At 43.4% G+C, this 24,819-nt stretch overlaps 1 protein-coding gene across 3 annotated transcripts; it reads right to left on the bottom strand.

Annotated features, from left to right (window-relative positions):
• Positions 1-943: 943 nt before the first annotated feature.
• Positions 944-24,794, bottom strand: LOC116504923 (pleckstrin homology domain-containing family A member 3-like). 3 transcript variants are annotated; one of them, XM_032212166.1, is made up of 8 exons: positions 24,633-24,794; positions 22,613-22,729; positions 19,550-19,705; positions 15,490-15,626; positions 14,541-14,708; positions 11,792-11,835; positions 4,817-5,035; positions 944-3,320 (listed from the first exon to the last, which is right to left on the bottom strand). In XM_032212166.1, the coding sequence occupies exons 1-7, from the start codon at positions 24,670-24,672 to the stop codon at positions 4,849-4,851; spliced, it is 849 nt and encodes a 282-aa protein (XP_032068057.1). In that variant the 5' UTR covers positions 24,673-24,794; the 3' UTR covers positions 944-3,320; positions 4,817-4,848. The 3 variants fall into 3 exon arrangements, with proteins under 3 accessions (XP_032068057.1, XP_032068056.1, XP_032068058.1); XM_032212165.1 differs by having other exon boundaries at positions 14,541-14,711; positions 24,633-24,793; XM_032212167.1 differs by lacking the exon at positions 22,613-22,729 and having other exon boundaries at positions 14,541-14,711.
• Between the last annotated feature and the right edge of the window lie 25 nt (positions 24,795-24,819).

Below are 24,819 nucleotides of genomic sequence, written 5' to 3' on the forward strand. Positions count from 1 at the left end.
ATGCTTGACAACTGGCATGCGTTTATGACTGCAGTATCCCAGGATCGGGTGATCACTTTTTGTGGCCTTCTGGTAAACGAATTCAATGTGAAAGCCAGATTCACTTAACAACCATGTTAGTAACTTTACAACTGCGGTGATTCACTTAACAACTGTGGCAAAAACGGTTGTAAAATGGGGCAAAAGTCACTTAACAACTGTTTTGTTTGGGAATGGAAATGTTGGGCTCAATTGTGGTTTTAAGATGAGAACTACCTGGATTGCAGGAAGTTTTCCTTACTCCTTTAGAGAGAGTAAAATCAAATCAGCTTTGTTCCCTATGCCATCGGTCTAGTAAACTTGCAAGATTTGTTTTTCTTGCCATGTACATGTATACATCCAAACTAGACTGTGTTGTTTCTCTATGTCATATAACATATGTGGGTATATGCATAATTTTGTATTTATTTATCTATTTTGCCATGTTCGTGTCGTGTATATTTGGAGGTGGTGACCCTTCGAGAACTATATGCGACTAAATTTCACTTTAATGTATGCTGATTAGTGTACATTCAAAGTGATAATAAAAATTCTATTCTATTCTATTCTATTCTACTCCACTCCACCCCACTCCATTCCATCCCATCACCTTTGGCTCCAGCGTCATTTTAGATGACTTCACAGACCTATGTAATTTTCTTGGAAACATTTGGAAATGGTTTGTCACTTTCCTTTCAGGATATATCTATATATATAAAATTGTTCTAGTTCAGGCTTAAGTATTCATGATAAATGCCCATCTAAGAATGAACCAGGGCCAATTCTGCTTAGAATACCCCTGGATATAAATTTAAAAAATTGTAATGCCAGGGAACTGATGACATCTATTCTCTCTTACACCTTGTGATTTTTAATTTTTTTTAAATAAAATACTGGTTTTATTCATTTTTTTTTATTATGCCATTGTAACTATCCAGAGCCACTCTTTGTAAGATGCGCAGTCATATAAAGACAGACAAATAAAAAAGTAAACTGGCATTAAGAGAGCTCCAATATACAAATACTGTACACAAACATTTCATGAACAATTCCTTCTTTTGAAATTAGTGCTGCACATATTTCCTAGCTCTTAAATGAGGAGCTGTCCAAATGCTGACCACCTCAACTCTTAGTCAGGCTTAGTCAAGACACCAGCAGTATCCTAAAATCAAATAAAAAGGTGGGATCTTGCGAAATTGACCTATCGAGTAAGATAAGATTTAATGGATCTTGTGTGAGATTTCACAAGATTTCAAATAAAAATGACAACAAAATCACTGAAACTGTACAAGTCTTGGTGTAGCTTCTAAGATTTGGGGGCCATCATTTCCTTTAACGTTATAATTCCTGGGTGTCCTGCCCCATTACACAACATGGCGCTATGCCACCTGAGCACACTGCCAGTGGGCAATGCTTGTAGTTTGCAGCCAAAGAAGGTTGTCCCCTTTGTAGAAATTTCTTTTCAACCCTTTGTGTGTGCGTGGGAACCTTCAAGTCAATGTAGATTCCTGGTGACTGCCTGGATAAATTTCTGCCGTTTTCTTAGCCAGATTTTCCAAAGTGGTTTGCCCTTGCCTCTTTCCTAGGGCTGTGAGAGAAGGATTGGCCCAAGATCCCCAACTGGCTTTGGGCCTAAAGCAGAACTAGAACTCACAGTCCTCCAGTTTCTAGCCTGATGCCGTAACCATTACCCCAAACTGATTCTCACCCTTCCTGGGATCCTCAGAAAAGTAACAGAAGGATACCTGGCTTTGGTTACGCAATGGTGGATTCTTGCTCAGGTTAACTAGAAATAAACCTCTGGAAAAATCTAGCCCTTGTTTAATTACATGAAATGCCCCAGGAAAGAAATTAAACACAAGTCAAACAAGACATCTCTTCAAGAAGGGGGGGGGGGCAGCAGGGAAGAACAGTAGGAGAGCCAGAAATAGCACCCTAGTTTCCCAGTTTGTTTCTGCCATTATGAGTCACCTGCCTCTCAGTTTTGCACTGGGCTTCAGCGATGCGACAATTCTTTATATAAAACTGCAACCACCTGTTCATCGGGACGGGCAGGGATTAGTTCCAGGTGTTCCTGAACTCGTTCCCCCCCTCCTTTGCCGTGTGAGAGACCAAGGTTCGCCTTGTTTGCTGTGTCTACATCAGGCAAGCCTGAAAGAGGCTTGTTTTGTTTTTGGCTTTGCTTCTGGCGGAAAACCCCAGTGGTGCCAACATCCACCCCACAGGGGAAAAAAAACAGATAGCCGTCACGCTGCGTTCGTTTCAAAATTAAAGTCTTCATTTTCAAAATTAAGAGTGTTGTCCTGGGCTGGGCTCTTCCTGTGAGAGACAGAGGTGTATGCAAATGCCCACGAGGCTGCCCGGTGTCTGTACAAAAAAAAAAAAGAGGGCAGGCATTCCCGAAAGACTAAGACTTCACCCTTTTATGCAAAAGGCAAGCGACTGATCCGTGAGGGAACCAAACTTCGCTTTCCAATCAGATGCCCAGAGAGGCTGCTTTTCCGGTTACCTTGGATGTTTGCTCTGTGCTGCTCTAACAAGGAACCAAGGAGCATTCTCATGAGCTCCAAGGGGCTCCTCTATCCTAGTCAGCAAGCTCTGTGGGGAAGTCCAAGTTTGAGCGGGGGAGAAGCTCCTGCTGAGAAAAGAAGTGGAGCTCGCTAAGATCATCCCTGCTTGCATCTAGACTGAAGTCCTGACCAAAAGGCTCCCCCATCCAATTGTCAGAAGGCAAAACATGAGCAGTGTTGTGGACAGAAGATTCGTGTTCTGCCTCTGCAACAGGCCATCCTTCTACAGACTCAAAGTATCTCGGATGGCCGATTGCAAACATAAGACATTTGGGGGGAGCGCCGGGAAAGCGGTTGCTTAACTTGTCCAGTATGAAATTACTAATCTTCCTACATGTTTTTGAGAGCAATCTTTTCTTTCCTACCAACCTAGCCTGGAGAGCTAATCCCTATTCTTCTTCCCAACCCATCCCCTAGGTGCCAACGTCTATTTTGGAATATATGGGTTGCATTCTCCCAACCCCTGGCAAGCACAAGCCGGAAAAATAAAAAAACAGAACGGATGCCGCCTCTGGTACCTGGCCCTTTGGTGCCTGCTGGTCTTGCAGGAGCCCATACCCAGAATGTTTAGGTAATTCCTAAGCTAGAGGAGGAAGCCCCAGACGGACTGTTTCAGTTCAAGAGCAACCGAGCTGATTCCAGGAGCTGAGAAAGCACCAAAAGATCCAGGTGACACTGGTTGGTTGCCAACAGCTGAGTCCACTGGGAAGTCCTGAACCAACAATGGTTTATCTGAGAAAAACAAGAAAAAAGAGATGAGATGAAGGACAGGGTAGTTCTTGCAGGTCCAGCACCTGCAAAAGCAGTTTCATAGTTAAGATCACAGGTGGTATTCAGCAGGTTCTGACCAGTTCTAGAGAACCGGTAGCAGAAATTTTGAGTAGTTCGGAGAACCGGTAAATACCACCTCTGACTGGCCCATCTATTCTCTGCCTCCCCAGTCCCAGTTGATCGGGAGGGAATGGAGATTTTGCAGTATCCTTCCCCTGCCACGCCCACCAAGCCATGCCCACAGAACTGGTAGTTAAAAAGTTTTGAATCCCACCACTGGTTAAGACTACTCAAAGCTGAGCGGAAGAGGAATTAAACCACATGGCAATTTCTCAAGGAGAGCAAGACTCGTTGCATCTACTGGCAGAGTTTACAAAATAAACCTGGAGACAGAAAATACTCACAGAACAGTATGTCAAGATCTACACCTAGAGAATTCTGGGACTATCCGAATCACCACTTTATTACTTTCTTGTTATCATTTCTATTAAGCAAACCCAAAGAGTTTGTTTAGCCTATCATCTCAAGTAGGAGGACATGGCTTCTAAGTAAGTCAGGATTCATAAACCAAGAGTTGTAAATGGAACAACAGTCAGGATCTTCAGTGCAGAGGCAGGCATCCTATGGGCCACATGATATTCTATGTCTTTTGGCAGGGCTCACCACCGTGCTGGCCATTCCTTTCCCCCACAATTTGCTGCAATGCCCGGTTGTACTATAACACTTTCCCTCCACCAGTGCAAACATTGAAGTATTTCTACTTTGTTCTCCAGATTCTGTACTGAGCATAACATGATTTCAGGGATTTGTGGCAAACCCTGACAGTGGCTAAGACGCTGAGATCATTGATCAGAAAGGTCGGCAGTTCAGTGGTTCGAATCCCTAGCACCGCGTAACGGAGTGAGCTCCCATTACTTGGCCCAGCTTCTGTACCCACCTAGCAATTCAAAAGCACGTAAAAAATGCAAGTAGAAAAATAGGAACTACATTTGGTGGGAAGGTAACAGTGTTCCGAGCATCTTCGGCATTTAGTCATGCCGGCCACATGACCATGGAGACGTCTTCAGACAGCACTGGCTCTTCAGCTTTGAAACAGAGATGAGCACCGCCCCCTAGAGTCAGGAACGACTAGCACATATGTGCGAGGGGAACCTTTACCTTTCACAGGTTTATCTCCTCCCCAATTGACACTGCCTGCTTTGTAATTCCTGCCACCTAATTTCAGATCAAATTGGACATCTGGTTCAAAGAGAGAAGACCAACCTCTCTTGCCCCAACCCCGTCAGATGATCTCAGGTAAGCCCAATTCAAAGGCTTCCAGGCTTCCATATGGTGTTAGCTTAAGGACCCAGGGAGTAAGAATTCTTCCAGACACCTCAGTCAACATTCTGGTAGCATTGAAAAGGACACACTGCAATGATTTCACACCAGGCAGGGAACAAGTTTTATGTACCTACCAACTCACTGCCTTTCTCCTCCCAGGTCAATCTCATGCAGTTATCTGGTGGTGGCTTCTACCGACGGCCTCTTCAGTTATGGTGCTGGGGGGACTCCCGGACTGGGAGCCTGTCTGCCCCCACTGCTGTGAGCAGAACACCACCATCTCCTCCAAGTTGCGCAGCACAGTCTCGGTGCCCTTGGGAGGCACCGAGGGGATCCGAGCTGGCTCCAGCACTCTGCAAAGGAAGACAGGCGGGAGTTGCTAGCAAACCCTGCACTCAGCATGCTACAACACTGTCTAATGGGTGTGTGGGAATGAGCATGGGAGACAGGCGGGGCAGCCACAGACAGGAACAACTGGCACATAAGAGATGTCTCTGCCCCTGGAAGGAAAAGGGGAGCGGGAAGCATTTCAAAAGGGACTCTTCCCTAGTTTTCTAGGATAAGAGAAATACAGGTAATCCTCGACTTATAACAGTTTGTTTAGCGACTGTTCAAAGCTACAATGGCACCGAAAAGAGTGATGTATGACCATTTTTTACAATTATGACCTTTGTAGCATCCCCACGATCATGTGATCAAAATTCGGACACTTGGCAACTGGTTCATACTTATGACCCTTGCGGTGTCCCAAGGTTATGCATGTTCTGACTGAGGCTTCCCAAGAGCACAAAGCAGACTCCTTGCCCCGACAAAAAACCCTTTTAATAATTTACTGTGAATTTTGCTCATTCACAGCCAGCAAAGTCTTTCAAGGGAGGATTTACAGTCACAGAACTTATCTGGCTTGGAGGGCTGCCAGGCCAATATGTGCAAAACTCCACAAGTAGTCTCGGAGAGTCACGAACCAATTAAATGAACTAATTGTCTCCTGCAAACTCAATTCCCCTTTCACTCCTCTTTTATTTCCTCTGGGAGGGGCCATTCATCGTCCACCTGTGACCTTATTTCCAAATCGACACCTGTTCTTTAGCTGTTTCCTTCGTCTGGCAACTCTGCGCATGCACACACTGGGAACAGGCTCCAGCTGTTCGTCTGCCTCACTGACGTCTGCCTCTGAAGGCAGCTGATAACTGGCATATGGCTCTGGCCCCCTCTCTGCCTCCAACACAGAGCCCTCATCAGAGTCTTCCCCAGGCTCCAGGACTGGCCCCCGTTCCTCCCCAACCTCCTCACTGTCCGAATCTACTGCCAGCTCCACTGACCACTGGCGGGCCACAACAACGGGATCACCTTTTGCAACCTCCTGACAAGCAAAGACAATGGGGAAGCCAGATTCACTTAACAACCAGGTTACTAACTTATCAGCTGCAGTGATTCACTTAACAATGGGGGCAAGAGAGGTCATATAATGAGGGCAAAACTTAACAAAAGTCTCAGTTAACAACAGAAATTTTGGGCTCAATTGTGGTTGTAAGTTGAGAACCACCTGTACTTTCAGCCTTGGCAGGATTCTGTTAGTCTATTAAGACAGTTAGTATTCCTGGCTGCGCTACCTTGCAAGGCTAACAAAAACTGATGATTCAAGCAAGCAGCTACACTGCATGGAAAGCAGGCCAAGTCCTGTAAACAGCAATAAGATCTGACCAGTGAGTCTAATCCCCATTGTGCAAGAGTTTAAATTAAAAGTCCTTTGGGATTGGGCGGCATATAAATGTGTCAAATAAATAAATAAATAAATAAATAAATAAATAAATAAATAAATAAAACAGGTGGGGGGGAAAGATGGCCTTTTAGTCTCCACTTGAATATGTCTCCTGAACACCACCTCTCTGGGGTCATTGGGCCCACTGTTTTACTGTCAAGATGTTTTTCCTGACATTCATTAAGAATGTCCGTACTTAAATCCTTTCTTCCTCATCCTATTGTCTCAGTCTTCTTCTGGGTGATGTCCTTTAAAATGTTTTGACAATCGTGTTCATATTTTATTTACCGTATATACTCGAGTATAGGCCGACCCGAATATAAGCCGAGGCACCTAATTTTACCACAAAAAACTGGAAAAGTTATTGACTCGAGTATAAGCCTAGGGTGGGAAATGCAGCAGCTACCGGTAAATTTCAAAAATAAAAATAGATACCAATAATGTTTTTGAATATTTATTTCAAAGAAAAACAGTAAACTAGCGGTGTATTCAATGAAATACTTCACTCACCTCATGATGCTGATGTCCCGCTGTGATGATGATGTCCCGTGCAGCCACGGGAGCGATGTCCCGCCTCCTATGACACATGGCACAGTGATTCCTATCATTGGATCACTGTACCAGAGGAGGTGGGACATCGCTATGTGGCTGCTTGCCATAACAAGGAGGAGGTGGGACATCGTTGCAGAGCGGCAGGAGGGGGAGGAAGGGGAATCGTAAGACAGCCCTGCATTACATTAGAACGTGAGGAGGGGGGATGGTGCAGTGCGCGCTGCGCGGCAAACTGACACAGAGGGAGGGGAAACTCACAGGGGCACTGGGCCATTCACGAGTGTCACCCAGCGGCATGGCCCCGCCCCTTTTTCTCCTCCATTTCGGGCAAATTTTTCACTGACTCGAGTATAAGCCGAGGCGGCTTTTTTCAGCCCAAAAAGTGGGCTGAAAAACTAGGCTTATACTCGAGTATATACAGTATGTAATCAACTTTGATCCCGGGTCACAGTTGGGGGAGTAGCCATAGAGACAGACATGATATTCAAGGCTGCTCACATGTAGAAATGCAAATTAGAAAAAATTGAAATAATGCTATGATATTGGATGTAAAACAAATGTGATTAGAATCAGCTCCATTAAAAGGGAAAAGCTTGGTGAGAAGAGATAGCAATAGCAATAGCACTTAGACTCATATACCGCTTCACAGTGCTTTATAGCCCTCTCTAAGCGGTTTGCAATCAGCCTCTTGCCCCCAACAATCTGGGTCCTCATTTTACCCACCTCGGAAGGCTGGAAGGCTGAGTCAACCTTGATCCTGGTAAGGTTTGATCTGCTGAACTGCAGCTAGCAGTCAGCTGGAGTAGCCTGCAGTACTGCACTCTAACCACTGCGCCACCTCGGCTTTGGCCCTTTTTCTGAACGCTGGATGAACGGCAGGCCAAACAAGCACATTTTCTTAGGGACAGCCCTACACAGCTCTTCCATAAGCCACAAGGCTCTCCAGAAGGGCCTGTTCTGCTGATGGAAGTAACTAGGCAGATTCACAGCAAGGCCAAGCCATTTCGGTCTTTAATGGTAAATGCCAGACTCTTAAATAGTATTTGACAACCAGTGCAGATTTTTCCATTTAGGCATCATGTGATTCCTGTGTCTTGCACTGTTTCGCAGCCTGATCACTGCATTTTCTATTCATTACAACTTCCGGCGCGTCTCAAAAATGGCTCCGTGTAAAGCCTACCATAGTAGTCAAGATGGGATTTTAACAAAGATGGGGATAATTGTTGCTAAGTCAGACTGGTTCAGAAAAAGGTCATGGTTGGGATACGAGCCATAGAGCTGAAATGAGCTGTTAACGCAGACGTTACCTGGAAGGCAATGACCGCAGCGGGATCAAGGACTACTGTTGGGACTATAAATCTGCTTTTTCAACTGAAACCTCCCTTCGGTTCCCAAAATCAAGCAGCCCTGCCATTGGGCTTGGGCTCACCTTGTTCTCTCATTCAGACCACCACGGAGTTGCGGCGGTATTCAAGGACTGCTGACGGTCTATGGAGATTCTCATTCATCCAAGTCATGGTTGTCTGAAAGGTGCTTTTTCAAGAGGCAACTGGACCTTCTGGTTTTTCTTTGAAGACCTTTCACTTCTCTTCCAAGAAGCTTCTTCAGCTCTGACTCTGACCTCACCATCCAGTCAGAGCTGAAGAAGCTTCTTGGATGAGAAGTGAAAGGTCTTCAAAGAAAAACCAGAAGGTCCAGTTGCCTCTTTTTTGAGTTAGTGTTTTTCAACTCTGGCAACTTTTAAGATGTGTGGAGTTTTACTCCCAGAATTCCCCAGCTAGCATGCTGAGTAAAGAATACTGGGAATTCAGTACCTCTTAAAATTATCAAATTGGAAAAACACCAATTTATAGGAAGTGTGAAAGCTTGGTCTGAAGGAGTTTAATATTGCTCTTTCTTTTCTCTGCTCTCTTACATTTTTGCCATCTTCGCTGCATAATTGGTATATTGATTCTTTTTTTTTTATTCTTTTGAAGATCTCTAAAGAAGTTATTTTGATTATTCTTGGCAGTTCCTTTTGAGTTTCAGCTTTTCTGAGTGCTTTCTATTTCCAGACTACTTCTCCAAGGCTTCTTTGTCTTTGACTCATCCTGTTCTGTCCTGGAACAGTCCTTGCTCACAGTATTTTCAGATGTTCGCTTAAATGTTTTGTCCAGTCACGCTGATTTCTTTTGCTGTGCTCCATGCTTTTTCCCCCTCTCAATTGGAATCATCTGCAGTTGTGCCTTTTGACTCTCCTTTTTTTAGGAACACTAATCCACGTACTTTGAGCTCTTTTTCCCATTTGCTTCTCCTGTCACATGAATAATTGCTCTGAATTCATTAAAATCCTCTTATTTTAAGCTCGTGATATCCAGTCAATTATACTTAGCTTTCATTTCCATTAAAATAATAAAGTTCTAGCATGACATGGGCGCTTCCCCCCACCCCCCAGATTTCTGCTATTTCCCCTTCGATTGGGTCTTCCCAAACGGTCCTCTTAACTTTTTGAAGGAAAAAGTTGTCAGTTTAAGGAGACACAAATTTTCTAGCAGGATCATGCTTTGTTTCTCAGAAGATGTTAAGATGCTTGAAATATAAAGTAATTACATTTGCTTTTTTTGTTTAAATCATCCAATACATTTACATGATATAAATCTCTATTACACGTTGCAGAATTTATTTCTGAATAAGAGAATCTATCTATCTATCTAAATATATAAATGTCTCCTCTCTCTCTCTCTCTCTCTCTCTGTGTGTGTGTTCCAGCATACCTCTGGAATGCCTAGAGCAATTTCAACCAAACTTGGTGCACAGATGACTTACTTTCTGGAAACAAATACTGTGGGGGTAAGACACCCCTAACACCCATCAGTGTGTGTTCTGTTATGATATAGCCTGTTGTGCCTTAAAATGGCTTCCACTGTATTTCCATAAAATGACTTCTACTGTACAGCGCAGGGACATTGCCATTGTAATGGCTTCCCAGTACTCCACAAGGGGTCTCCCTTTGGTAGGGGGGAAAATCCAACATTAGAAATTACGTTTGGTCCGGACATTTCCCCCCTATAAATAAATACTCGGGCAATGCCGGGTTATCAGCACTCATAAGTAAATAAATATGCACTCCTTTGCAAAACACAACCAAATGAATCGAATTAGAAAAATAATGCCTCCTATTAATTAAATCAGGGATAGTTAACATTTCATATTAGAGGTAGTCCTTGCTTAACTAGGTTAATTGGGACTAGAATTTCAATCAAAGCAATGCATTCACAAAGTGTGATTTCATATGAACAAATCGCTTAGCAACAGCAATTTCCCAGTAGGCCCTGTTGCCGTTGTTGAGCGAGCACTGTGGGTTAAGCAAGGGCCTCCTTTTGGGTTCCAACAACTAAAGTCAATGGGGAAGCTGGTAGGAAGTTGCAAGTCTCCAGAGGTCCACAAGCAAGCTGACTGGCAAGTATACGACATGCACGTGACTTTCGATCTGGGAGTGGTGGCTGCTGCTGCTGGGTGGGTGGGGAGGTGCGTGACACCCACGGGAGATTTTAGACCTGATGGTGGCTGTTGCAGGTGAGGGTGACTTAACCAAGCAATTTGCCCCCTTCCTTGCCGTCTTCCCCATTGACTTTGTTTGTGGAAAGCTGGCAGGGAAGGTCACAAACGGTGATGATCATATCATCATGGGGCACTGCTACTTTTGTCAATAGCAATAGCAGTTAGACTTATATACCGCTTCATAGGGCTTTCAGCCCTCTCTAAGTGGTTTACAGAGTCAGCATATTGCCCCCAACAACAATCCGGGTCCTCATTTTACCCACCTCGGAAGGATGGAAGGCTGAGTCAACCCTGAGCCGGTGAGATTTGAACAGCCGAACTTCAGAACTGCAGTCAGCTGAAGTAGCCTGCAGTGCTGCATTTAACCACTGCGCCACCTCGGCTCAAGAGTGCGTCAACGGTTGTCAAGTGGCCAGGTTGTGATGACGTGACCACAGAGGTGTGCAATACTAGAACTTTGAGGACCAAGTGTTAAGTACCACTCGTTCAGCATCGTTGAATGGTCGCTGAGCGAATGGTTGGTAAACAAGGGCTAGCTGTAGCAAATTTGAACTTCAGACAATTTACAAGTATAAACATTCACAGAGTCTTGTGTTTTGTCAAGTTAAAATACAATCCACTCTCCTAAATTAAAATTTTTTAATTGCATCTAATGCAGGGGTGAAATTCTATCAGTTCAGACCGGTTCGCCCAAACTGGTAGTAAAAAAATGAAACCAGTTTGGGCAAACCAGTTTTTCTGACGATCAGCTGTGGTGCGTGATTTATATTAGCTAGAAAGCACGCTCACATTGCTACCGAACCAGCAGCAAAGGTACGTGGATTTCACCCCTGATCTACTGGCTTTATTAATCAACTTCTTTCTAAGTTCTTTTGCAAGCAAAAACCTTCTTCATTTAAGGAAAGGAAGTAATCAGGAAGAGGAAGAAACTGTCAAAAAAGAAGTCTGACAGATCTAATGCTTAGTAGAAAATCCCCTGTTGTCTCTACTGAGATATAACTGCTGCCACTTACCTCTGCTAAATAATAACTGTAATTAAGTTACCCCACATTCAATATTTTACTTTTGTTTTTATTTCCTGGGACAGTGGAGAGAAGTGAAAAAGGGAATATGCTTAACTCCATGGGGTTATTTTCAAAATACCATGGTGAAAAATAAACAAATAAATAAAAAAAATCCACTCCCTGGCCCCAAACACTCTCTGGGAAAGTTAACCAATCCTAAAATAAGCCTTGGAGATATTCTGGCTGCTTACCTGTCAGAGGAAACTATGCCTGTGTGGCTCATAGAACGTCTAACCTGAAGGATGGAGAGAGAAAAAAACAATAGCACTTAGACTTACATACCGATTCACAGTGCTTTTACAGCCCTCTCTAAGTGGTTTGCACAGTCAGCGTATTGCCCCCAACAACAATGGTAAGGACATAAACACAAAGTAATACCCTATTACTCTGATTGGTATGTGCATGGATAGATACAACTTCACAAACCCAAATGCTTTGAGGGGATAGTCACTGTAGGTGTACAACTACACATTCCGATTTTTAAAATTATTAACCTAGTTTGACTTTTTTTCTCTAGCTGCCTAGTCTCTGGAAAACTGGATTCTCTTTAGTTTATCAGATGTTTTAAGGGCTTAATCTCACAGATGACATCTTTTAAACCATCTGCCAACTACTTATCTGATGTACTTTCCCAATCTGTTGACCACTAGGGAGCCTTATCCCCAGTCACTGGGGCAAGATAAGTCAGTAATAGAAGCAAACTAAGATCTGGAGGTTCCATGCAAACAAACGAACGAACATATAGATAGATAGCAGTCTATTTCTCATCATAAAGCAATTCTAAATTACTTTTACATTTCATATCACCTTTCACCAGCTGCCTATAGATAACTGCAGTTTGTAGCAGAACAGGATTCAAAACTCTCCACAGCTAACTTACCGCAGGACAATTTAACAATTCAATGTAATTATTTAAAATAAATAAAACAATACTTTAATTTTTGTCATTCACATTTCATTTTGTCCCTCCTTTTGCATCCTTTCTTTAATGATTCTTTCCCCCCACTTCTTTGATATTTGTGTAACTCTTTCTCCCGCAGCAAGTTGTCTCGGAGCGAGTTGGCTGTGGCGAGCTGGCAGCTGTGCATTGTCATAGACCCTTTGACAGATATAGCCCGGTTCCTAAGTAATATAAAAGCAACTAACTCAACATGATGATCAAAGTATGAAAATGGCAGTTCTTAGAATCAAAAATGAAAGCCATGCTGTATAATGGCATCTTTGTTCCAACTGGTACAAAACATACAACTTTTCTAAGGAATGTAGTGACTTCCTGTAAGCACCTGTGAGACTTCCTGTGAGCGGATGCTTTGCTATCTAGCAAGATAGCTTTGTGTGGGAAAGCGCCACCAGATACTGGATCCAAGTCAGCATAATCTCTCCGAAACAAAGGAGATTGTTGAGATCATCCCATATGACCCTGGACAGTCGCTCCTCATGAGAAGACCATGGGAACCGTCCTTTTTATGGTCAGCTTATGAAAGTAGTGGCTGATAGTCAGGATTTACATCAAGCTAAAACCCACAAAGCAGCCTTTATAGACACTCAGATTGACCAAGCCTTATATCTTAATCACTTTTTTTGCATTTTTTTTACTCTGCATATTAGAGAGGTTAAAACCCTTTGGAGTAGCAAGGTTTTACTGGATTCATTGGCTAAGTTTCTTGTTTTCTTAAAAGACGGTGCAAATTTGATTTTAAAAAGTTTTTAAAAATTTATCATTTTTTTGGAATGCAAAGCAAAAGGGTGCTTGGTATATGGATTTTGGAAAGTTAATGACGGATTAAAGGACCAGAAGGATTTGGAATTATAGCTTTGAATTATTTAAAAGATACTTTCTCGTGGGACAATGGAGATTGATTTCATTTTTTTAAAATGATAAGGACACTAAAAGCAAGAGGTTAAAGAAAGTGGAGTGGAAATCTTTAGTGCAAACATTTGACTACCTTTCAGCCAAGCTTTTGCACAGAATGGATCAAACACTTGATAAAACTGAAAGAGCATGTTCTATTGAAATTATAAAACAAAAGCAAGCTGCAACAGATATTGCTGAAATTAATTTGAAGGTTGGTTTAAATGTAATATAAATGGATCTAATGGATGACTTATTCCCTAAAGGAGATGAGCAGACGTTAAATCAGGAAACTAATTTGGACAAATTCTTTCTTCTGGATATGCAAAAGAGCTTCGTTAATGAAGTTTTTAGAAATGACAAACAAAGGGATAATTTTTACTTGTCAATACAAGAGAATTCTGTTAAAATTCTGAAGGATTTTTCCTTTGAAACAGACAGGAAAAGCAAATTAACTCTGGGTCTTTTTTTAAGGGGGTTAAAGAGTATTATTAAAAAATCAGAAAAGATTTCTAAGATTGACTTTTTCAGTCAGGGTGAAAAGAAGAAATTAGTTGCATCTGGCTAAGACACACCAAGATTTTGAAGAGGCAAATTAAAAAAAAAAGTTTTTGCACTCTGCAGACCTCCCCAAAACAGCCCATTTTTTCATGAAAACTGCCCCATTTTTGTCAAAAAAGGGCATGCATAGCCTTTAGGAGGCTTCTAAAGTGCTCCTGGGGACTGGGGGCAAAAACTGCCATGTTTTTTGCTCATTTTTGCCCTCCCCAGGAGCACTCTGGAGGCCTCCTAAAGGTTGTGCATGGCCATTTTGATGAAGGGGGAGGGGTTTCAGGAGGCCAAAAATACTGTATTCAGTGTATAAGACGCACCCAGATTTTCAGCCTCTTTTTTTGAGGGAAAAAGGTTCGTCTTATACTCCGAAAAATACAGTAATTCTATGGGAATGAAATACAGCACCACAGAGCGACAATCTCTTTCCATGGCAATTTGGCATCAATACAGTTTTTCCAGAAGCAACCCAACTGAGCTTCTTATTAGAGTAGCACTAATGAATATAAATAGGGAAAAGTCATAAGTAGTCTTACCCGATGGGAATGTGGAAGTTTAGTGCCGACAAAATCAGAAGGCTCTGGGATCGTTGAAGGATGATACAGTTCAGGAGCCAAACGAGTATTTGCAAACTTCATGCATTCTTCTAGGGTAGAGATGAACTGACTGCAGGTTGCCCGTAATAAAGACGAAGCTTCATTCATCTTCTGGTGGGGAGTTGAGAGCACAGACAAGTGAAGCAGCACTATTGCATGGTGGCCTTTCCATCCTAATCCTCAGAGCCCCACCACCCAACTGGAGAGTGCTAGGGAGCTAAAAGGCTCAATTCAAATGCTCAGTTGGTCTCTACGTGCCCCTTTGCTGCCCAAATGGGTTGGGTTTCCAAAGAAGTAACTCTCTATATGAAAATTAATTCCCCATTCAGCTACGTGAAAGGATTGTATCACTTCAGCCAACCAATACTGGCCTTACAAACTTACAAACCTCCCACCGCCAACACTATGGTTTGCCCGATCTGAGGCAAACTGGCAGAAACCCACCTCTGCTGCACACGGATTGGTTGTTAAACAGGTAGAATCCCACCCCTGTCTAGAGAGCTCTCAGCTTCCCATCCCTATCCTACAGTGATCAGAAATAAACTTGCTAATGTTGCCAGATAATTAATATAGCAATAGCAGTTAGACTTATATACCGCTTCATAGGGCTTTCAGCCCTCTCTAAGCGGTTTACAGAGTCAGCATATGGCCCCCACAGTCTGGGTCCTCATTTTACCCACCTCGGAAGGATGGAAGGCTGAGTCAACCCTGAGCCGGTGAGATTTGAACCGCCAAACTGCAGATAACAGTCAGCTGAAGTGGCTGCAGTACAGCACTCTAACCACTGCGCCACCTCGGTTCGATATTATTCCACAGATTTCTTACCAGACCTGGCTGGGACATGCAAAAACAGGAACCTACAATTGCTCTGGATTCTCTCCCACCCTACCTGGATGTCCAAAGGAGAGCCATTCTCTTGAGGTTGGGTTGCATCCTGCACAGCTATCACTTGCTGCGTCAGCACGTCGCAATACAAACGCAGTTCAGACAGTTTTCTTCCGAGGGACTCGTTGCTTATGTCCAGATCTGGGATAGACAAGCACAGAATTTACACAAGACACTGAAAGAACATTCACACAGCACCCCAGAGAACGTGAGACTTAAAGCAGAAACAAAATTAGTTCTGATTCTGCCAGTGAAAAAAGCTTGCTCCCTCTGTCATATCAAGATGACCGCTAAGATGCCTTCTCTGATTTCAAGATGTGAATATCTTTTGAACCTTAATATGTGGATAGAACCAACACTGAAAATAAAATGCAAATGATGTAATGTGCGATGTAATATAGATTGTCAATGTATGTTCATTTCATGTACCGTTTTCCCTTGCCGAGTAAAAAGATTAGTAAAACCAAAACAACTTCCTCTGTTTCAATGAAATGCCACCAATTTATCTCTGAGACCCAAAGGCATTTATCTATGTGATCCAAGAACACAGAGCTGCTTTAAAGAGTTTCTGTTAGAGGTGTTCATATTTCCACATGCTCTGAAGAACTTTTTAAAGGAAGAGTTTGCACATTGCGCTAAGCTGGGTTGAGTTACCTTCTTGGACTAGTGAACACATGTGCAATTTTGAAAGGACGGTTCAAGCCCTTTTACAATTTAATTTCATTTTCTAAGGACAATGTTATTCTGTGCCATGAGACATGGAAGATGAAGCTTTTTTTTAAAAAAAATAAACGTTTTAAAACACTGAAAATCAGATGAAGCAGAGACTCTGGCTGGTACCAAGGAAGGTGCCTATGGATAGCACGTAATCTTCATTGAACTATGCCAGGCCTTGATAATTCTTTAACACACCAATATGAAGAAGAAATGAGAAGGGGAGGAACTAAAGGAGATCTGGTTTTGTGGTTTTCGGTGCAATAATAGAGGGAAAAAAATATGTTAACTGAAGCTGGTGCACAACTGCATCTGTGTGGGTGGGATGGAAGAAAACATTTATCACCCAATCTGCCAAGAGAGGCTTAGCCTTAGCCACCATCTCAGTGGTATTTATTCTGGGAAATGTACACATAACTTGTGTCTGTGCGCACACTCAGGTTTCCAATATTTATTTAGGGAAGTAGAACTTCAGAATCGTCCTACTCAAATAAAATAGCAATTACAGAGTACAGGAAACCTTAACAATCTGCAGAGTAAAAGGTGAAGCGTCACAAGAACGGCCTACAAATTGCCAAAATATACATTAAAAGTATTCGAAGCACAGGATTTGACTTCCTCCCGTGCATGGGAAAGTTGACAAAGCAACTGAGGTCCTAAGTTACATGCCTAAGTCAGTGATAGCTAACCTTTTTGTTGCTGCGTGCCGAAAGTGTCTCTGTGTGTGTCTGCACCCATAATGCAATGCACGTTTGACACCCCCATCCGCCCCACCCACTGCGCATGAGTGCACAACTCCCCCGCCCTCCTGTGCATGCACACACACCCCTGTCCCGTTTTGGGACTAGTAGGCCTCCTTACAGTCTCCTGGGAGCAAAAATGGGCCACGGGGGAGGCACACCAACCCCCCACCCCTCGCGTCTCCCACATGAACCCCGCCCCCGGCACATGTCAGGCAGAGACCTGAAAATTAGCTGGCCAGTGGGAGGCGCGTGCACATGCGCAGTGGAGCTAAGATGGGATGACAGCTCGCATGCCCGCAGGGAAAGTTCTCATGCCACCCGTGGCACACTTGCCATAGGTTTGCCATCATGGGCCTAAGTGAATGATATACATCCAGCCAACAGTCAAGTGTGCCTGTAGTTAGATTTACTATGGATCCAAGACCGGGTAATAGTATAGGATGGGGCTGAGTGCTTTAACCAGAATAGGAAGGCATGCTTTGTGCTGTAGTAATGTGACGGTACAAACTAAGAAACCCCCAGAGGGCTGCCACTAATCTGCTAGGCATAGGCACAGCTGTTGGATAAGCTACATAGTATAGCTTTCCTGACAGCAACATAAAGCTGCTTTAATCTCTTTTCATATCCTAAAGGGGGGGATTACTTGGAGGGATTAACATCCCCCTCCCTTATACTCAAGTGATTTAGACCTTTGTGGGGTTCCTATGTGAGTTTTCCCCATTGAAGTTGGGACTGCCTGCTTTAAAGGGGGTGAGGTTTAAAGTGAAGTGAGGGGTGACAAGCCATCGCAAAAGTAGCCATCTGATTTCAACACGGTAGACAGTGGGAAATTGAACATATAGGCCTGTGGGAAGATGTTACCCATGAATAATGCTAGATTCACCTTCGATGCGTCATATGAACTATGTCATGTTTGCGGAGTCAGAAAACCTTGGTTGAAATAAGCTATGGTTTATTGTGATGTGTGAACCCAGTCAGTAAAACAATCGGTCCTAGAATTCATTCTTCTTTCTCTGCACATTAAACCCTTTGGGGTTTTTTTTTTATTCTCATGGAGTCTTAATTTTCTTGGGTTGAGCATGAACAGTTTTTGAAACCAGCTGCAGCACTTTTTCCCGCAGAACCTCAGAGACTGACCAATAAATGGGGGAAATGCTACACTTGTCCATAGGACTGTCTGTGTTCTATCATTGGCTTTTAAAAAAACCTAAAGACCTCCTTTAACCAATTCTGTTCTTCACCTCATTTTATTGCTGAAATACAGGTACCAGTAGTTCTCGACTTACGATCACAGTTGAGCCCAAAATTTATGTTGCTGAGTGAGACATGTATTAAGTGAGTTTTGCCCCATTTCACAACGTCTCTTGCTGCAGTTGTTAAGTGAATCACTCCGGTTGGTAAGTTAGTAACCTGGTTGTTAAGTGAATCTGACTTCCCCGCTGACTTTGCTGGTGAGAAGGTCACAAAAGGTGATCACATGACCTTGGGACACAAATACGACTCAATTGTCAAGCATCTGAATTTTGATCATATGACCTTGGGGATGTTGTAACTGTGAAAAACAGCCCTAAGTCACATTTTTCAGTGCTATTATTAACTTTGAATGGAATTGTAGCCCACTGGCAGCCAGCAGAGCTGGCAGCAGAGTCAGACAGTGAGGAGGTTGGGGAGGAACATGGGTCAGTCCTGCGGGCTGAGGAAAGCTTAGACAAGGGCTCTGCGGTGGAGGCAGAGAGGGAGCTAGACAGCAGTGAGGCAGAGGAACAGCCAGAGCCTGTTCCCAGTGTGCGCATGCGCAGAGCTGCCGGAAGACAAGAACAACTAAGAAAGCAGGGTCGACTTGGGAGTAAAGCTGCACCTTGCAGGTGATTGGCCCTCCCAGAGGAAACAAAAGAGGAGTGAATGGGGAGGGGGCTTTTGCAGGAAATAATTTGTTCCTTCAGTTGTTTCAAGAGTGGAAAGTTCTGTTTGTGACTATAAGAGACTCTGTGCCAAGTGTTGCTTTGCCCTGCGTTGGAAAACTAGTTATCTGGTAGCTCTCCAAGAGAGATAAGGTTCGTGCTGATAAATATTCCTCTAAAAGACTGTTTGCCAAGCCTTGCTGACTGTGAATGAAAGGAATTCATAGTCGTGTAAATAAAAGAGGTTTTGCCGGGACCAAGACTCTGCTTCTTGCTTTTTAAGGAGGCCTAGGTCAGAACAAAAGGTCAGTAAACAAACTGTTGTAAGTCAAGTACTACCTGTACCTAAAAATTGTCCAAGTCATCAAAATTAACACTGGGGACCCAACAGCACATTCAATGCTATTTCTACACTGTGTTCTTCTTTTCAGATCCTGACATCCATTTCTCTAACCCGTTGTAGGCAGTCAGCAATCTAACGATTACAAGAAGAGCCAAATTCATATATGCAAACATGAGTGTAAATGGAGGGGAGAGGTTGCAAATGGTTCAACAAACCCAGATATGTTTGCTAAGGAGGTGGGAGAGCAAAATACTCACTGAAGTTGACCAAGTACTTCCACTCAGTACTAACCAGCTCTACCAACAACCCTGTAAGCTTGAGCCCACCGATTCATTAACACAAAGCTATTGACCAAGAACCAACCTTTTTCTTTCTGGCTTCTGCTATCCCCGAGGCAGGCCTTGGAGCTGCCCAAAGCCACCAGCCATTTCTGTCTTTCAGCAGCGCCTCCTGCCTTCAAGTAGAAGTACTGCTCACCTGGGATGACCAACTCCATACGAGTAGAATCAGTTGCATGCACTACAGGAAGGATGAGAGGAATAAAAGGTAAATAAAAGCGAACATACAATCATCAGTACTACCACCACCACTCACTCTGCCATGCACAGGGTCACACGTCTTATTATTATGTTATATATGATTTCATAAGGGATGCGGTAGCTCAGTGGCTAAGATGTTGAGCTCGTCAATCAAAAAGGTTGGTAGTTCAGCAGTTCAAATCCCTAGCGCCGCATAATGGAGTGAGCTCCCGTAACTTCTCCCAGCTTCTGCCAACCTATCAGTTCGAAAGCATGTAAAAAATGCAAGTAGAAAAATAGGAACCACCTTTGGTGGGAAGGTAACAGCACTCCGTGCCCCTTCGGCATTTAGTCATGCTGGCCGCATGATCACGGAGATGTCTTCGGGCAGCGCTGGCTCTTTGGCTTTGAAATGGAGATGAGCACCGCCCCTTAGAGTCGGGAACGACTATCACATATGTTCGAGGGGAACCTTTATCTTTACCTTATGATTTCATGGCCACCAATGGACATTACTTTGTATGAGATGAAGGCGTAAGAGGGGAAAATAAATCGATCTTTTTACCACTCAGAGATATTCTGGAGCTAAAGGAATATCATCTCCTCAATTATGTAATCTGCAGGAAGCACAAACCATAATACGGTAGCAAAGAACTCAACCAGAACGCCCCAGATGGAAAACATCAAACTCATAAAAAATTAGCCTAACTGAATGAAAACGACTTTAAAAGTACAGGTTTCGGAGCACTGCTTCAAGCTTCCGGAGCTAACAAGTCAGTTTTCTAAATGCAACCTTTGTGCTTTTGATAACAAGAGATAAAGTCTGCCTACTTCATTTACTGACATTTGCAGATCAAGCTACTGTTCAATCGCAGTGGTAAGACAAGATTCCCCCCCCCCCGTTTATTTGGCAAATGCACAAGCCTCCTACAGATTGTCCTTGATGTACTGTTGGAACTTAAGAAGGTGCTGAACACACTGAGTTATAAACCCTGCCTAAAGTTACAACTATTGAAGAGTTCCCACTTATCTTTCCTCTTCATCTCAGTTGCCCAATCTCTGGTTGGTTGCCAATCTCTGCCACTCCCCTGCCTTATTTTGCTCACTGCCTACTTCCTCACCAATGCCCAACCATACCCAGAAGGTTCAGGCCTTTTCCCCACTCCACCATTCTTGCAACACCTGGGCCCATTGACTTTTGCCTTTTTGTCAGCTGCTGACAGGTGTGCCAAGCTGATGTGAGGTCCAACCAGACAGCCAGTGTATAATATGCAGTGTTTTTGAAGGCTAAATAGGGCTTCTGTCTACAGAAACATTGTGTTTTCTAGTTTCTCACTAGAACACTAGAAAATGCAATGTTTCCTTTAGAAGCATTGTGTTCTCTAGCTGTCTCTAGCCAGAAAGATAACAGACTTGGTATTTCTGAAAAGTCAAAAGTCTAGCACAGAGAGGGGAGGGAAATTTCTGTGGCAGATCAGAAAAAGGAAGTTTGGTTCCCCAAAATCCATGTATACTTTCTCTAGCCCAGCACAGCAGTTCCCTTCTGCACATTGGGGAGTGGTGGGGGAGAGGGAGAGAGGGAGAGAGAGAGGGCGGGAGGGAGGGAGGGGGGGAGAGAGAGAGGGGGGGGGGGAGGGGGGGGGAAAGAGATGCCCTTGAGTTACTGTAGTATAATGTGATATTGGGAGAGGGAGAGAGAGGGAGCGCTGTGGTGGTCTGGAGAAATGAAACTCGGATCTTTGGGATCCAAACTTCATTTCTCTGGCCCATCACAGGAGTTTCCTTCCATGCAGAAAGGGAAGATCTTTCGTTCCATCCATTTAATGACCACAACTGGGAAAGCTGGGATTGTGGTCATTGAGTGAAACAGTCATGTAGCTATCTCGCTTAATGACTCCCAACAACTTACAACCATAATTCCAGGCCCAAATGTGGTTATAAACCTCAGGCTACCTGTGGGTCAATACTTAAAAGAACACTGGGGTTTCCCAGACGAGAGGCATGGATGGCAGCATCATGTAAGTTCTACAACGTATGTTACAAGTCCCAGAATCCAGGCTCTGCAGCATGCAATGAATCATTGTAACTTACATTATTGTCAGTAGACTACCAATTCACTGTTTGAAGGCTGAAAAGCAACAAGGCTGATGGGCCATATCTGGGGTCCCTAGATATTAACAGTATATAATTTGGGCTTCAAGAGAGCCAGCTTTATGCAGTGCTTTAAGATATCATGCCCTACTGTGTTTCCCCAAAAATAAGAGGTCCTATTTTCTTTTGACCCCCCCACCCCGAAATAAGCACTTGGCCTTATTTTTGGGGAGGTCTTATTATTTTTGACGTGCAGGAGACAGCAAACATGGCCACCTCACGGCTGCTGCTGTGTTGCAATATTTTTTGAGGAGAGCTTATTTTGGCGCATGCGTTCAAAAGCCCCGATTGGGCTTATTATCCAGGGAGGTCTTATTTTCAGGGAAACAGGGTAGAAGACTGTAAATACTAGTCTTGTCTTAGGTACAAAACCAGTAAGGTGACCTGTGCCAATCATTCCCTCTCAGGCTCAGAAAGAAGGCAAGGGCAAACCAATTCCAAAAATGTTGCCAAGAAAGCTGCAAGAACTTGCCAAGGCAAAGGCTAATTCAATCAAGGCTAATTCAAAGGCACAAAAATTAGTAATTTTTTTTAAAAAATCTAGGCTTTACTGAATGGTTGCGTAAGAAAGTAACTAATGAAGAAAGTAAGAAACCACATGCCTTTAAAGGAAGAGCACCCAATAGCCGCAAAATAAAGAAAGCAACAAAGTGAAGCTCCTGCAGTTCTTAGCAGAAAATAGATAATGCACAATACCGAATGGAGCGAAGTTTGGGAAAGAGAAATTACATTTTTTCTAAGTACTGAAACTGCCTACCTTTGATTTCACATACAGCCATCTTGATGCTGCCTTTGCTGCCTTTGCCCACATCATCCTGAGAGTCATAATAGGAGAGGATGCCATTTTCTAATACAAAGTATCGTGGCTGCCAACCTGAGGCCAAAGGGGGAAAAAAAGAGGGCAAGTTGGACCTTGTAGAGAGTTTGCAGTGGGGGGGGGAGAGTGAGGGAAACCAACTAAGCTTCCCCATATGTTTGGAATTAGATTAACTTCCCAGGAATTGCTAAACTAAATTGATTAGGGTGGGCAACATGGTCCTTGTGGTACTATTCTTAATTTATGTCAAGCTCCTTGCCTCTCCATATTGATTGTTTTAAAATATTATTTATAATTAAATTAGAAGCAATCATGCTGTTGAGGGCTGTTCATTCATAAACCACCAAGTACAAATCTCAACTGACAAATAATATTTATCACTCTCTCTAGTTTCAAGGTACTTGGATTTTGGCCCAAGACTTGGTCTAACAGACAAAACCCACAGCAGATTCACCCCACAAATAGCTTCAATTCCACTCCATCCAGGAAAGAATCACTAATACAGAAAAGTCAAGTGTTCAATTCAGGAAACCTCTGTGAGTTAGTGCACAATTTATTTACAGTTTGGAATACCCTCCAGGAGGAATCTTGCCTATTCCAGATTACTGTGACTTTAGCACCAGGCAAATACATTTCTCTTTTCCTTAGTATTCTAGGATTTTGAGCCCAGCATTTAAACCCAGATTATAGAAAATAATTCTAATTCCTTGCATGAGGCGACAGTATTACTATATTTTAGGTTCTATTCCCCATGCAGTCTCTTTGGGACATTATTCTATTTTTCTATTGGATCAGATGGGGTGTTTATTCTTTTATATAATGCACCCAAGAGAAAGTTTATTGCTCAGTAGTTATAAATAAAAAGGTGATCAATTCCTCTCCCCTCATATTTTACTTTATTTGTTTATATCCCATGTTTCCTCCAACAGCTCAAGGTTGCTTTATCTCCATCTATGCAATAAACTGCCAGAGAGTATATGCCCAGCTCAATCCCCCAGTGAGTTTTCAGGGCTGAGGGCAAACACAGATTTGGGATTTGCTAGTTGTCATCCTTCAATTACATTGTATTGGCTTATGAATATGGCTACTCTGGGAACCAAGTGCTTACTTACTCTGCATTAAAAGGGATGTCCATAGCAAGCTTTTATATACTGTATACATTCCAAAAATAAAGAAAATGGACTTCATTGGCCATAAATATTTTGTTCTTTAAGAAAAAAAAGGTACATATATACTGCCACGAAGATTAGAGTGACTATTATAAAGGGCAGTTTTTTATTTCAGAAAACTGCACTTTAAATCTACTTACTTTTAATTAAACAATTGCTATCCAATTAGAATTTGTTAATTAATTAATAATTAAATCTACTTTGGGGAGGTAAGGGTTTTGAATTTAACCTTTGCAAAGCAATGTTATAATCACAGACAATTATTATTGTTTATCTTTATGAACCTCTTCCAGATTTGCCCCCCACATACACACACACACTGGGGCTTGTGCTTTATGTCTTTCAAGAAAATTACAGTCACTTTTTCACAAGCTGCAGCGTTTCACATCAACAGGCCACCTGGCAACGGCCAAAGTTTATTCTTTCCCTGCGTTTCCAAGCTGGAGAAGCCGCTTTCATTTCTTCCAGTCGCGCAGCGCTCTAAAACAGTTCGTTGACCATTGAAATATTGGTGGACCGGGAAGTAGAGGCAGGGTTCCCTTGCAAAAGGGATTCGTTGCATTTCGGGGGGGGGGAGGGAATCAGAAAGGGCGAGACCCTGAGAATCGGAGTAGCGTCTGCGGTGAACAAAGATGGGAGGAAGCCTGGGTTTGCTGGGTGCTCTTCCTATTTTCTCCAAGGGCTGCGGGGAGAAGGATGCAGGCGGGCGGGGAGCCGAGGAACCCGCATCCGAGCTCCCCCGTTAGTCGCTACCTCGAAGACAGGCCTGATGCAACACACTCCCCACTCACCTGAAAGATAGTTGGTCCATTTCAACAGCGCTCCCTCCATCACCAGCGCAAGCTCAGCGCCGGTCTGCCACGCCGATCCAATTGCGGCCCTGCGCCGGCCAGGCTCAGCCAATCATGGGGCATGTGTCGGTCGGAATGGGGGCGGGGCGGGGCGGGGCGGAGAGACAGAAAGAGAGAGAGAGTCAGA

This window comes from Thamnophis elegans, chromosome 2, assembly GCF_009769535.1.
Source record: "Thamnophis elegans isolate rThaEle1 chromosome 2, rThaEle1.pri, whole genome shotgun sequence".
Lineage (NCBI taxonomy): Eukaryota > Metazoa > Chordata > Lepidosauria > Squamata > Colubridae > Thamnophis > Thamnophis elegans.

Excerpts from the sequence above, each read along its gene's own strand:
- LOC116504923 (XM_032212165.1), bottom strand. The coding sequence starts at position 24,672 with ATGGAGGGAGCGCTGTTGAAATGGACCAACTATCTTTCAG. Across the intron at positions 14,712-15,489 it reads GCTCTCCTTTGGACATCCAG|AAGATGAATGAAGCTTCGTC; the intron begins GTAGGGTGGGAG and ends ACTCCCCACCAG. Across the intron at positions 11,836-14,540 it reads AACTTCCACATTCCCATCGG|GTTAGACGTTCTATGAGCCA; the intron begins GTAAGACTACTT and ends TCCATCCTTCAG.